The sequence below is a fragment of the Acanthochromis polyacanthus genome, chromosome 1 (genome assembly GCF_021347895.1).
Source record: "Acanthochromis polyacanthus isolate Apoly-LR-REF ecotype Palm Island chromosome 1, KAUST_Apoly_ChrSc, whole genome shotgun sequence".
NCBI lineage: Eukaryota > Metazoa > Chordata > Actinopteri > Pomacentridae > Acanthochromis > Acanthochromis polyacanthus.
Genome location: NC_067113.1, coordinates 15,119,049 through 15,133,184, shown reverse-complemented (window position 1 = coordinate 15,133,184; position 14,136 = coordinate 15,119,049). Strand labels below are relative to the sequence as shown.

At 42.2% G+C, this 14,136-nt stretch overlaps 1 protein-coding gene across 1 annotated transcript in view; it reads right to left on the bottom strand.

Annotated features, from left to right (window-relative positions):
• The window catches only part of col12a1a (collagen, type XII, alpha 1a), a 57,558-nt gene that overhangs the window by 18,190 nt on the left and 25,232 nt on the right, over positions 1-14,136 (bottom strand). Inside the window, 25 exon segments of the mRNA XM_051950556.1 lie at positions 395-533; positions 680-718; positions 981-1,147; positions 1,328-1,457; positions 1,460-1,483; positions 1,583-1,706; positions 1,797-1,936; positions 2,030-2,095; positions 2,248-2,301; positions 2,304-2,384; positions 2,387-2,407; positions 2,518-2,634; positions 2,786-2,932; positions 3,035-3,154; positions 3,775-3,904; positions 4,065-4,207; positions 4,391-4,520; positions 5,999-6,141; positions 7,928-8,057; positions 8,144-8,283; positions 8,477-8,606; positions 11,328-11,467; positions 12,424-12,556; positions 12,795-12,934; positions 13,037-13,166. Of these exon segments, the coding sequence (XP_051806516.1) occupies positions 395-533; positions 680-718; positions 981-1,147; positions 1,328-1,457; positions 1,460-1,483; positions 1,583-1,706; positions 1,797-1,936; positions 2,030-2,095; positions 2,248-2,301; positions 2,304-2,384; positions 2,387-2,407; positions 2,518-2,634; positions 2,786-2,932; positions 3,035-3,154; positions 3,775-3,904; positions 4,065-4,207; positions 4,391-4,520; positions 5,999-6,141; positions 7,928-8,057; positions 8,144-8,283; positions 8,477-8,606; positions 11,328-11,467; positions 12,424-12,556; positions 12,795-12,934; positions 13,037-13,166 (2,858 nt within the window).

Here is a 14,136-nt window from a genome sequence, read left to right as displayed (position 1 = left end):
AGCGAACTATCCTGAAGAGTTTGGATTCTCCAGCAGTTCCGCAAATGTCTAACACCACTTAAATGGGGCCCAATAAAGAGACGAAGCACTTGACCCAGGGGTGATTGTTGAGTCCCAGTCTGAAAGAGGTGGGAGGTAGGCCTGGTCCAGGGACTTTTAATTCTATGACCAATATTTTTTGTTCAAGCTAGCACCTCATATTCTGCAACAAATAGGGCTGTGGGCGTAGAGCAAAAGAGCACTTACAGTCTATTGAACATCATTATGAATGATTCCTTTGGCTGAGCAGTACTGTTGTGCGCAGGCGATAATGACAATAGGCTGGGAATATACACAAAGTGAGATTCACATTCGCTCTGTTTTCACACAAATACTGTTAAGCCTCAGCTCTTACTTGGTGGGCTGGTTCAGGAAGGCATCCTTGTGCAGCCTGTAGGCGATGTAACTGTTGAAGGAGCCTGGCTCCATGGACACACCATTCATGGCACCGAATGTCCGGTCTGTGATGTTGAAAGCCTCCAGCATTCTGAAGCCTGGAAAGGAAGAGCAACAAGTTGAATGCTTGGAAAAAGAAACATTTAAATCTTCTACAATATTGCATAATAGCATTTTCTCAATGTCAACAAGCTCTGGAGGGATTAGCTAATGTGTATGTAGTCTGGTGATGTTGTATGCTTACCAGGTGTGGTGAATCCATTGATGTAGATCAGAGGACAAGCTGAAACACAACGAGAAGTCATAAGAAGTTGGAAAAACAGATTAGGGTTTAAAGAATGTGATTCATGTCTCTTTATGCTTTTCTTCTGGCAGCAGATCTGTAGAATTGAACGTCAATGGATGAGCTTCCTGTTCCTTCTGCAGGTGCGCTAATGAAATCCACCGCTACAGAAATTACAAGGGCAAACGTAATGTGTTCCGTCTGGCATGCTGAAAAACTACACTATAATCGTGGTTTATTGATATATTAACGGTTGCCTTACTGGAAGTGGCCGTTTCACAGATGAAGGTGATCAGGTTGTCCTGGATTTTGGCAAAAGCGTCGTAGTCGTCCACCACAAACACATGTCTCTCACTGGGCTTGCTGCCGATGACTCTCAACTCTCCCATGTCCACGTCGGCCACTCCAACCACAAACACACTGTAGCCTGTAGAGGCATAACACACACACAATAAACAAAAGATCATTTTAAGCGTCCAAAAACCACAGACAGTTGCATCACTGTGGCGATTATTCCAACAGCTTATTAAAGTGACTGCAAACTTCAGCTCAAATGAAGGAACTCAATCGTGTCCAGTACACATACAAACACAAATGGCGGTAAATAATCCCACACGTACCGGAATTGCTGGCAGTTTTTTCTGCGCCTTCTTGACGTCATCCTGGGAGCGTCCATCTGTCACAACCACCAGAACCTTGGGGACGTTCCTCCTCATGCCGCTGTCGGACGTGAACACCTCTCATAGACGTGCTTCAGACTAACGCCTGGATGAAGGAGGATAGAAGACAGGGAACATCAGATCTCAACAATCAATATTCTCTAGAACAGTTAGTTTGCTAAGATGATTTCTTGCATTTATGTACCTGTCTTGGTGTTGCCTCCTCTGTAGCGGACAGTCTGCAAAGCTGATAACACTATGCCTTTGTCATGGTAGGTGTTGAGCTTGAACTCAGTCTTGGCATCATCGCTGTACTGCACAAATGAAACCTGTTCCAAGAAGAACAAAAGCATAAAGAGGCTGATGATAACTGTTGTTGAGATACATGGAATAACACATTTATGGAGTGATAAACCGACCTGCATGCCCTTGGGGCTGATGACATCAAAGGCAGCAGTCATGCTTGTAACAAACTGGATGACTTTGTTGAAGCTCTCGTCTCCAATACTCCATGAACCATCAATGAGGAAGACCAGGTCTGCCTTGGCACCTTTGCACACTGTAGTGCAGGCAAAATGGTGTTAATTCCTAACCTCACCTCGATTATCAAAGTATTTTAGCCAACAGATGCAAATTTTAAAGCGTTCCTCACCATCAAGAGCAGGGGGGACTGTCACTGGAGGAGGAGGAGGAGGGGGCTCGGTGGGTACTTCGGTGGCATGACCACTGTGAAAAGAAAAAACAAAAAACAGAATCACATGCAGAAAATTGATATCATGCTGTAGCTGATAAGGAGATATTCACTGAACAAAACAAAAAAAACAGTAAAACAAAACATGTACTGTCCTCTTGTATTTAAGCATAAAGCAGGTTTCTTACATGTCCTCTCCTTGACGCTGACTCCAGGTCCCTCCATGTTGGGGTCTGGGTGTACACAGTGGCATTGTAAAGAGTGTCAGGGCTCAAGCCGTCAAAGCAATAACTGCTATCTGAGCCTCTGACAGTGATTCCTTAGTTCCACGCTTGGAGGCTAAAAGAGAGGGAAAGAAAACAGAGGAGTGTCCAGATTAGATAGGTGCAACAAATTTAAAGTACAACTCAACAAAGCTCTCATAATATGTAACCAAGTAAAGCACTTACGGTCAAAAGGATTGACTTTGACTCTGTAGGAAGTGGCTGCTCTGTGAGGAGCCCATCGGATGCAGAAAGAGTCAAAGCCGACATTGTATGTGGTCAGATCTGTCACGTTCAGGTACACTAAAAGGAGCAAACAAGAGTATCATTAGTGCATGCAGCATTCATCCTGTGTCAAAAAGATCCCCTATTTGCAAGCTCAACACAGGACTCATCAACTCAATTTAACACGCTTATCCCTGTCAGCTAAGACATAATAGCAATATCAACTTACATGTGGTGCCTTGACCAATCAGAGGTCCACTGAGCCCTGTGCTGTACTGTGCCAGCACCTTCAGGTCATAGGTGGTTCCAGGTTGCAGGTTATGCAGTTGGTGGGAGGTCACGTCTCCAACAAACACCTCCATGGATTCATCAGAGCCTGAGAAGGAGACATCAGTGTTATATAAGTATCTGTAAGCAATGCAGTGTTCTGTGTAGCAGCAGCTTAAAAGAGAATGAAAGGAAACTGCAATGTTCATACCTTCAGGCTGGTAGATAAGCTTGTATCCTGTAACCCTGGAGGGAGCCGGGTCCCAGGACACCCTGAAGCGGGTGTACCACTCATCAGAGACTCGGAGGTTCCTGGGGCCGAGCATACCCACTGCAGGAAACAAGACACGACAACACAGTCAACACAGGCTAAGGTTCCCTGCAATGGGATTAGTTGAATTCCAGAGCACTCAGTGTTGTAATCTATCAGCAGAGTAATTACTGTATTATAGCTCACTGCTGGTTATGACTTTTTAATTATGACTGAAATATCTCAACATGTGATCAATGGAACGATAAATGCCACCACATCAAAGAGAAATCATAAAATATAATAATGAGCTGCCTGAAGGAGCAGAGGAGCATTACGATATATAATAACATCTCTTTTGTTTGGGAGGCAAAATTAGGCAAGACACTGGCAAGCACTGCAAGCATGAGATCCCCTTCACTGGAGTATCGGCAGTCCATAATTCTCTGGCAGACGCTCTTGTTGCTGTTGGCCTTCATAAAAAGCCAAGAATTTCCATTATTCCATTTTATAATGTACAATGATTCAGGATCCTAATCAAATGGATCAGTCTACACAGATTTCCTGCTCTCTGGTGATTGCATGTTTTCGCAAAACAGTTGATAATAGCCTATATCGAATGTGTCCACAGGCCTTAAAAGTCCTCTGCATAAGTTAAAAAAGACGCAGACACATGAGTGCATGGATGGAACAGTTTTTACCCGTGCGTCCATCTCCCTCCAGCTCTCCTCCTGGTCCGTCGGCATAGATGGCAGTCACTTTGATGTTGTAAGGGGTGTCTGGGTCCAGGTTCTGAAGGACCACATTGTTCCTGTTTCCTGGTACTGTAGTCTACAAGATGAAAATGATTAACAAAAGAACAAAGTACATCTCAGTATATTGAGGGCTGGTTCATCATCCATGGCAAGAATACAGCCAAAAGCCAGATATTTGTCTCTCTAAATGGCGTGAAATCTCAAAATATAGGATGTATAATTCTAAATATGCTTACATATTCCTCAATAGGGTCTCCTGTGGTCTGTGCATAGGTGATGCGATATTGCATGACAGGACCTTCTGCATGTTCCCAGCTAACAGAGAGAGTGCTGGTGGTGGGGTCATATACACGCATGTTCCTTGGACCACTGCGGGGCACTGAGCATGGAAACATAAGGAATAAAGTGTTAGTTTGTGCTGCTCATTGCAAACATTTCTAAGTCTCAGAGGTGTTGTAGCAGATATCTGCACTTGTTCTCCAAGAAACATAATGTACAAGTTCCTTACATTATCTGTTCCACTCAAAAACATGTCTTTAAAGACACTAGAACAACTACTTACATGTCTTTCCAGCATTACTGATAGCAGGTCCTTCTCCGTCGCTGTACAGGGCAACAACTCCAACATTGTAGTCAGTGTTTGGGAGCAGCTGCTGCAGCATGGTTGTAGTGGTGCTTCCTGGTACCAAAACCTGCGCACATAAAGCCAGGTACATCAGTAAATCTGTAAACTACACTGGTATATGTAAAAATCACACAAAAAATGCAATAATTTCTTACATTTTAAAGGAATTATGTAGGGTTGTGCAGACATGACACAGACCCCAACCCAACAATTACAAAAGCAAAGACCTTTCCCCTCTCTTCTGACAGCTGCTGATATTGTACACTACCTCTAACATCTACCATTTACTCAGTTGCCCCTTGCTGTCAACACCTAGTGAAAGTAACACTCAAATATTCCTTTGAAGTTCAAAGGTGTGGTAGTGTTTGACAGGCCAGCACTGCTGTTTAACCCAGTAAGGAAGTGAAGACAGCTGATTACACAGGGGCCACCTCCTCCTCACTCACTGTGTCTTTGGGTTAGTTAACTAAACAGAATAAGGCCAGAGCTCCTTCAGGGATCTGTCCTGGTGATAACCTCTGTGAGGAATGAACATTTGTGCAGGAGCTTTTGATGGACTGGAGGAGAATGTGTTTTGAAAGGGTTTTAAGTGTGAGAGTCACCATTATTATGTAAGTGTCTGATTCTGCCTGCCGTGATTTCATGTCACTCGTAAATACAACAGCAGTGTCTTCTTGTGTAATTTATTTCTGCATGGCTTGCAGCCTGTTCCCATCTCTCCTGGTCAAAAAATGTACTGAGGTTCTTGGGAGTCTCAGTATAAAAAAATAAAATCACTGCCGACACTGGTAAAGCTGATAATTCATGCTGCAAATCTCCAGCTGCGTTAAATTTGATGGTGTTGGCTGGAAAAGGCCACATTGCCACTGACGCACATCATTGGCTCTGGCCATGGAAAAGCCTAAACCTGCCATAAATGTGCTCACAAATGGTGGGGAAAAAGGCAGTGTGCACCTCTCTATCAATACACTTTTAAGAGACCAGTGAAGGGACTGTTGTGGTGCAATCTTTCTGGCAGATGCTGAAGAAAGCTAATGATGTGATGCAAAGTAACACTTTAAAAGTGCTTTTATGGATTCTTTAAGGAATCCAGAAATCCTTTGCACGGGAAGATGTGGGCACCCTGACGCCAGATGGCACATATTGTGTAGAGAGCAGGAGTTAGCAATTAAACATCTTCGGCGTTAATGAATATGTCTTGGTTTAAAGCTACAAAAAAGAATCCAATTGGCAGTAACTGCAAACATGCACATGTGCAAACAGTCACGTTACACCGTTTGGTGAACAGACTAATTGCTTTCAACAGTTAGATGTACACCATGTGGCATGTGATATATTGCAAATGTTGGACACAAAGGGATTTTTGCTTGGGCTACATGTTTTCATACCTACAAAGTGGTTCATTTTCCTGATAGATGAGTCAGTGTTTCTGTGTGTATAATGTATGATCTAAGCGCAATGGAGATAAATCTACTCTTCATGTGTTGTCCTTGTATTCATATGAGCGACACCATACTTCTCCTTACACAGTTGATGGAAACTCACCGACTCAGAAGGCCTGGCTCCAGTCACTGGAGCGTAGACCACCCGGTACTGCTGGACTGGACCGGTAGCTGCCTCCCAGCGAACGTTCAAAGTGTTGGTAGTGGGATTGAAAACTTGGATGTTTCTAACAGGGCTGCGCTCCACTGTCCAGCCAAGGAATGTTGGGAGGTGAGACGGGGTTTAGAGACGGAGATAAGGGAGAGAAGGTTAGAATAAGGGTCAAGGTAAGTAGAGAAAAAAGGAGTGGTGAGAAGAGTGATGAGAACATGGAGAGTTAGATGGAGGGAAAGGATGAGACGATTGTTTCGGTCAGGCACTCATGAGGGCTAATGGACAGCAGTCAGTAAATTACAGGCTCAATCCAACAATAACACACATAATGAAACACAAATGCATGTGTTACATTCCTATTTGTTTTCCACTTTCATGTAGGTTATTTACAAGTGTCTAAATGACACCTTTGGTTATCCCCTAACTCATGTTACTGTCCTTCATCCTTTGCCTCCTTTTAAAAAAAAAAAACAGGGTCTAGACTAGTTAGCCAGAAAAGGACTACATGAGAACATTTCAATAAAATTCCAACAATACGCCCCAGCAACCAGCAGAGACAAGTTTAAGACATTATTTAACAATAGTGCTATCAACAGGACACTTCCTCTCAGTGCCCTAAAGGTTAATGAAAAGGATGCACAAGGCGTATGTACAACCCTGTTCGAAGCTCGCCTTCTAAAAAACCAAAGCAGACGTTTGGAGGCTTTGTGCCGCTCCCCATTATAACCCCATAAATGCAGGGGAAAAAATGTAGTGGGCAAAGCACAGCAAGCAAGCTTCCGTACTTTAAAGCTTTCACACACCAAAGCCTGTTGCCTAGAAAGCGACTTTGAATTTTAAAACACAATGAGCAGTCACTGAATAGCAACATTAGCTCAAATAATGAGCGCAGATACTTGGTTAATTCAGTAAAATGAGAATAATCTGAACCGGTATGAAGCAGAAGTTCCAAGAAGAACAGGCTGTGTGAGCTCACATACTGTGCATACTGTATAAGAGTTCGGTTAATGTGGTTTGGTCGCGTCTAGGAAACATGAACGTCCGCTAAACATGAAAGACCATTGCTACCAAATGAAAATGGGGGTAGCAGTAGCAGGAATGGAGCTTGACCCCAGCTAAGTGAGTTGAGAGCCATAAAAGATATAATGCTCTCTATTCATTTCTAACCCCCCCTGTTTCTTTTTCCCCAAATGGGAGCCAAACATTCAATACATCCCTTCCCCCAACTCCCCCGCCTCACCATTATCCTGACCACTACCCTTCATTCCAACCTATAAATGGACAATATTACGGTAAAGAAAGAGGAGACACCGTTATAATGCTGCCAGCTCGGAGGAATTCCTTCCTACGCAATCACCCCGCAAAATGCTGACTCATTCCCAGCAGAGTTTGGTGGTTTAACTGTAGGAGAAACTGGAAAGTCCAAGTTCCTTGATGAAGATCAGACTAAACTGCCTGAGCTTCATGCTGTCATTGTACATAATATCTCACATTACACATTAGATGTAAGGCGTAAATTAAACTTACATTCATTCACTTCCTGAGAAGCAAACTGTATTTGATAGGGTTGGCTTGGGTTACAGGCGTTTAAAAGGATTTGGATGATATTACGAAAAAAATCAGCTATAACTGACTGCCTTCTTGAAGGACGCTGACATACAGTGACAGCAAGCCAGCAGCTAAGGCCAGTAAGTTCATCCTGGACTGACTTGAATGGATTCCTGACTTAAGAAAAAAAAAATCCCACTGCTGTTGCAGTGTGTCATTCACAGAGGGCCTCTTCTCAGTCTGTATGGGCTTCTCTAAGCCCTCAAAGCTGTCTTCAAAAGCTCTCACTATTGCGTCTTAAAGTTCTTGCATGGGTTGCACAATGCTTACGTGTTTTGCCATTCTCAGACATGCGCTGTCCCTCTCCAGCAGAATAATTAGGAACCACAGTTACGGTGTAGACGGTATCAGACTGCAAGTTCTTCAGCACAGTGCTATAGGTGCTGCCTGATACCTGCACCTAGAAACAAGTGAAACGTGACAAACATCAGGTTGGGATCTAAGCATGTAACTCACGATAAGTAGCAATGCTAGTTTCCCGCTTACCATCTCTTCTTCTCCTCCAGCTGCGGGGACATAGAAGATCCTATACTGACGAACGTTACCCTCAGCAGCCTCCCACTGGATGTTCAGGGTGCTGGTGCTGGGGTCAGTTACACGCAGGTTCCTGACGCCACCCAAAGGCTCTGGAGTAACATAAAGGTACGATACACTTTATACCGCATATATCCCATTGGAGCAACATTTTTCTTGAAACGCCTATACTTACACAGCTGCTACAAGCTTTAATGACTACACCACAAGCTTAACAACAGTACACATTTTTTTCCTAGATGTTGCTGGACCTCCAGGAGGCCCCTAAAGTGGTGGTCAACTTACTGGTCTTTCCAATGCCGTTCAGGTCCCTGCTGACTCCTTTGGCGTAGACCGCCACCACGCTGATGGAGTACTCAGTATCAGGGGTCAGCTTGGGAAGAAGGACAGTATTCTTCTTTCCTCCAACCTGGGTCTAGTTAAATAAGAATAAGCACATTAGCTCAATCAGTTACTGATGCTGCCAAATGTTTATGACCTCAAGGTGATAATAATGAATGAAGACATGAGATTCAATAGATGGCTTCAAATGAAACCTTCTTTTCTGGCTTGTATTTCTTGGGTTTTTGTGTAGGTTCCTTTAATTTTCTGGTACCAGACCAATTCATTACTTTCATTGAGGGCTTTTGTTATATTTTATTGTCTTGTGTTTTTCATTATTATTTTAATCTTTTATTTTATGGTCTTATTTTTATTGATGATTGAGTTACACTTGCTGTATGGGCTGTGCTGCACAAATAAAGGTATTATTACATGTAGTTACGACTTTTCTCCTTCACCTGCACATCACAGACATCAGAGAGAAACCACGACATTACTCAAGCAACAGTTATTTAGACTAGTGGTTAGCTTGGCTAATCATTCTCTGTGAAGATTCTGGCATTTCCTTCATCAAATGACAATAAAATATATCATTCCAGGTGGAGCGTTAAAAACATCCCTCTGCAACTCTGTTCTGAGCTGATGGAAAATATATTTGATTTGTTTTTGATGGGATAAAGAATTCTACATGGGTGCCTTAAATTAATCACCTGGTGGAAAGAATTCTACCTGAAAGCTACCAGGTTGTCAACATTTCAGAGGAGGAATGTTTTCAGTGTTTTTGGACATGATGCAGTGGCCAAAGTAAATCTTTACGCTGATGGATGAAACAGTCGCGTGTCTTTACATAACTGATGATGAATTTAGTATACTGCTTTTTGTTTAAGCTCTAAGAAGTCGATTTGAAGAGAGTATATTAGCATGTGGATTTGTGCGCGTGATAATGTGTCACACGCATGTGTCTGATTTGATCCCCTCTGGATTTGTTTTATCACCGCAAAGCTCTCCCAAGATTTCTCAACCGAATGTCTGAATTTTTATTGCTTGGCTCGGCAGTAGTTCTCTTGAACACAAGTGCAAAATGTGTGTCAGGCATTTCCGAAAAACACACTTGATGTCCCAGACGGAATAATGCAAAACTCGCAGGCAACGCTGAACCAAGACCGTTTGGACGAACTTAGCGCTCTAGCCTCCAATTTTCCATCAACCTCTCAGTGTGATATCGCTCAGACAATCAGCATGACTACATTTCATCAAGTACTGAAGAAGAAAGTCGTTCCATATTGTGTTAAAAGGAAAACTATTGGTCAACTAATGGCCTACATAACACCAGTTGAACTGAAGGGTAATTTAGTACATAAAGCCTGACAAGATAAATTAAAGGGAAAGAAAGTTAACTCTCCATAACTAATAGCCAAGTTTTTAAGTGCAGCATTTTTGTGCTGCACTTTAAACATAATCTCCTGTGTAGAAGATGACACTTGAGGCACAGTAGTCTCTTATTATTATCACCGACCTAACTGGAATGGCGCTTTCCATTTTCCATTAACACACAAACAAACATGCAACTTGCAGATAATCATGACAGCACAGTAACAGCAGATAAATGTTTGTTTTCTTAAGTATGTCTGGTTTAGTGATCCACCCTCCTGATGTGTCAAGTGAAACTTTTCGCAACATTTAAATGTTATCTCTCTTAAGCAACTTCTCAATCCCATAAATACCAACGATTTATCAGTGTGGCTATCAGTGTGTAATGTTGTGTAATAGCATAAGCCCCGTTTAGCCTTCTTCTGTCTCACTTTTAAATGCTGCTTGTGGAAGCAATGAGAAATGTCTGACAGCAAATTGAAACCAAAAATTCAGCTTTCGTCCAAAAAGACTTCTGCACATTCAGTACGTCAGCCAAAAATGCATGACCAGCGGGGGACAGTCTGCAATGTCAGGAAATACTGAGGAAAAAGTAGAAAGGGGTTTGTCCATATTAATGCTGCAATATCCAAACAACAGATTATGAGATTACACTGAATAAACTAAAATAATGAAATACCGGTGGCAGAGTTATAGCGACGCACATATAACTCCTGAAGGGAAACCTGCTCTGGAGGATGAAACAAATCCACTGACTGAGTTAAAGCCATGAGCCATGAACCACAGTTTGTCAGGCTACTTAACCCTCTGAACCCCTAAACCCCACTTGCGGGTTTAAATAGCATGTTATCGTTTAAAAAAATTCACGAAAATTACACCATTTATCAGAGCCCAAGAATATAAAAACAGAACTGCTCATCTGTGACATATAGTTCCATCAAAAAAGACTTCAAAGAAGACAAGGATGGAAAGAAAATCAAAAACTAGGTTGAATATCTATAGTATATAGAGACATCATTTTTTCCAGTGTTGTTAACAACTGTGTTAAAAATGTTGTACATGTTGATTCCACTTTGGTTTTACTGTTTTTAATTACTTATAACATTACAACTGTGTCATACCATACAGTGAAAAATGTGAATAAATGTGGAGTTAAGTGTGTAAAATGTGTGTAAAATGTCACAGTAGCAAAAATTGTCCAAAAATTGCTTGGGCTTCAGTGTTAATGTGAAACTAATGCATGCCAATAACTGACAAAACGGTATCTATAAGAAGGTGTATCAAGGTTACCAAGTTAGCCTTTTGTAGATCATAAATTGTAACTTTTAGGATTACCAGCTAGCTAATTTACACTCTAGTAATTCTTCAATAAAACCAACTACCACATCAGCTTCTCCTTTTGAGAAATCCCTGTTAATCAGCCAGTTACTGATGAGCTACTTACCGTCTGACTCCTGCCTCCAGCTGTGGGGACGTAAGTGATCCTGTAGTTCTGGACTCGGCCTGGAGGTGGGTTCCACCTGGCGTTCAGGCTGGTGGTGGTTTCGTTGAACACAACTAAGTTGGTGGGAGGTGCATTGGGTGCTGTAAAGCGCACATGTAAGAACATCAGTCAGAATTACATCCAGTCAGGGTGTGCTAATGTGGTAAGGGCATTCTTCCAAATGGCATCCTTAAAATATCTTTTAAAGACACAGTCCTTGATATTTTGGTCGGCTCATGTTAACGTTTCCGTGCTTTCACTAATTTGCCCTCATAATTTCAAGTAATTTACCTTTCTTTTAAAAACAAGGAATGTCTACCAATTGGCCACAAGGACTGCAGCTTTAAAGAAGAAAAGACAATCCTCTTCAGGGATTTTGTCTTTTCTGAAGCAGGGATGGATTCTCTTGAATGGCAATGGATTGATGATGATGATGAACAAACTGAATGGATGAATGCAATGAACAGATGGATGGATGAACAGATGATGGTTGATGGAATTGGCTTCAAAAACAAGGATTCAAATCCTTGTTTTGCCAGGCATGCATGATGGAATAATGGAAAAATGGCTTTTGTCGGCCATTTAATTCGACTGAGTAAGAACATACTCATGAAGAAGGCTTGGGATGAATGGCATGGACAACGGGCCAAACACAGACAGACAAACAAGATAAAACTGGGCTGAGTCAGCTGCAGCACCATTGGAGTGGTGGATGAGTTAAGGGCCTTGCTTGATGATGAAATAACAGTTGTCCAATGAACAACAGTGCCGATGGCCGGTTGAAATAACAAAACATGCTTTTGTCGCTTGAAAGAAAAGGCATCTCTTTGCTTTACCACAAATATACTTACGTAGGGGACCAACTGTCCTGGACACTATAGAGGCAAAAATAGAAAAGTATAATGGGCATACCCTTGACTTAGCATTTGAATGAGCATTTATCCGGAAGGCAAAATCAAAGGGTCAATTACTGGTCTATAGTTTCTTCATGATCCAACACAGCGATTCAGAGTAATTAGAACAAAACAGTGCCATCACATAGCTGCTGGGTTCTTACATGTCCTCTCGGTTCCCAGCAGATCCTCGCTCTCTGATTCATCTGGGTAGATTGCAGTCACAGACACATCGTAGGGCGTGTCTACCTCCAAGTTCTCCAGGACGTGGGTTAACTCATCATTGTTCAGAATGGCCTGATGAGGAAAACACAAACACAGCATGTGGGATGAGTAAAACTGAAGCCAATACAAACCAAAGAGAAGCAAATCCATATTGGAAAGATCATAATTGGATGGGTGCAAAAGTCTGTTTTTTAGATGTTCTCGCCGCCTCCACCGGAGGTCTTCTCCAAGGCAGAGTGTTCACTGTGGGACTCATCAAGAATGCATGATTTATTTCAAATGTAAACATCTACAGCTGGTTTTCTCTTACGTATTGGAAGTTGTCCTCGCCCCTCTTAGTCCAGCCAATGCGGTACAGAGCCACATCAGGGGCTCCGTGCTCCCAGGTAGCTCTGAAGCTGGTCTGAGTCACTTCAGAGAAGCGCAGGTTCTTTGGTGCTGGAACCACATCTATAGAGCAAGGAGAAGAAAATTAATCGTGATCTCTTCTTCTATAAGAGGCAGGAAAACTAGTGAAATTGCCCACATTTCCATCATAATAGACATTTTTACCTGTGATTGCATCCCCCAACATTGGCTGTCCAGGTCCCTCATCGTAGATTGGAGTAACAGCCAAACCATACTCGGTCTGTGAGACCAAGTTATCCAACTGCTTGGTGGTCACACTTCCTCCCACTTCCAGCTGAAGAAGAATCAAACACACTTGTTAAATATTATTGCAGAAAATCAATAAAACAATATGTAGAGCTTTTGGGAAGGTCATTTAAACACAAAGAAAAAAGGAACTGCAGGTGTTTTTCTCTTTAGTAAAATTGTGTAAAAAGTGTTGCAAAACTTTAATTCCATTCACAGCTTCCAGGAACACTTGCAGTAATATGCACCACATAAAACTGGGAGGAAAGTTGACCAGAAGGCATAAAACATAGGAAAACTGAAACAAACAAAACATGCAACAAACAACAAAAGCTACTACATTTCACTAAACACCTGTGATCCTTAAAGGAAAGAAAACAGGTTTCCCTGTTCTTTATTTAATTGAATTTATAAGGTAATATTAAGAAACTGAACTTCATGGAATAATTTGCAGTACCCATTAACAGTTGCTAAATGTGTGTCTAATCATTTAAGTTGGGAGTCACTTTCACATGTGTGCTTCCACCCTTGCAGCTTTGAGGATCACCTCAACCTGATTTACGGCGAAGGAAGCAGCAAAACGTGGGCCGGGGTGTTTGCTGCTGTAGCCCAACAAGTCCCAAAAGAGGACATGCAAGCATAAAGCATTCATCCACCATAACCACCCTTTAAGCCCTGCAAAATTATGTAGTGATAGTTTCATAATCTTTTCACTGGACTCCAGAACATTCCCTGATGTCCACCCAACCAGCTGCAGTCTCTATTATGTGGTTGAAGCCAGTGTAATAAACGATCAGTCAAAAACATCTATATAAATTAGTCGCCATCAATCCTGATGACTCGAACAGACAACAGATAATGCAATAGGAGTGTGGGACTAATCAAAACACTGGCTTCTTATGTCTTGCGTGCATACATTTTCCCTTTATTAAGGCAACAGTTGAGTTGTGAGGAAAGAAAGCAGGGGATGATGTGGTAGACACCCTCACCATTTCGACATCGGATCGCCTCGTGTTTCA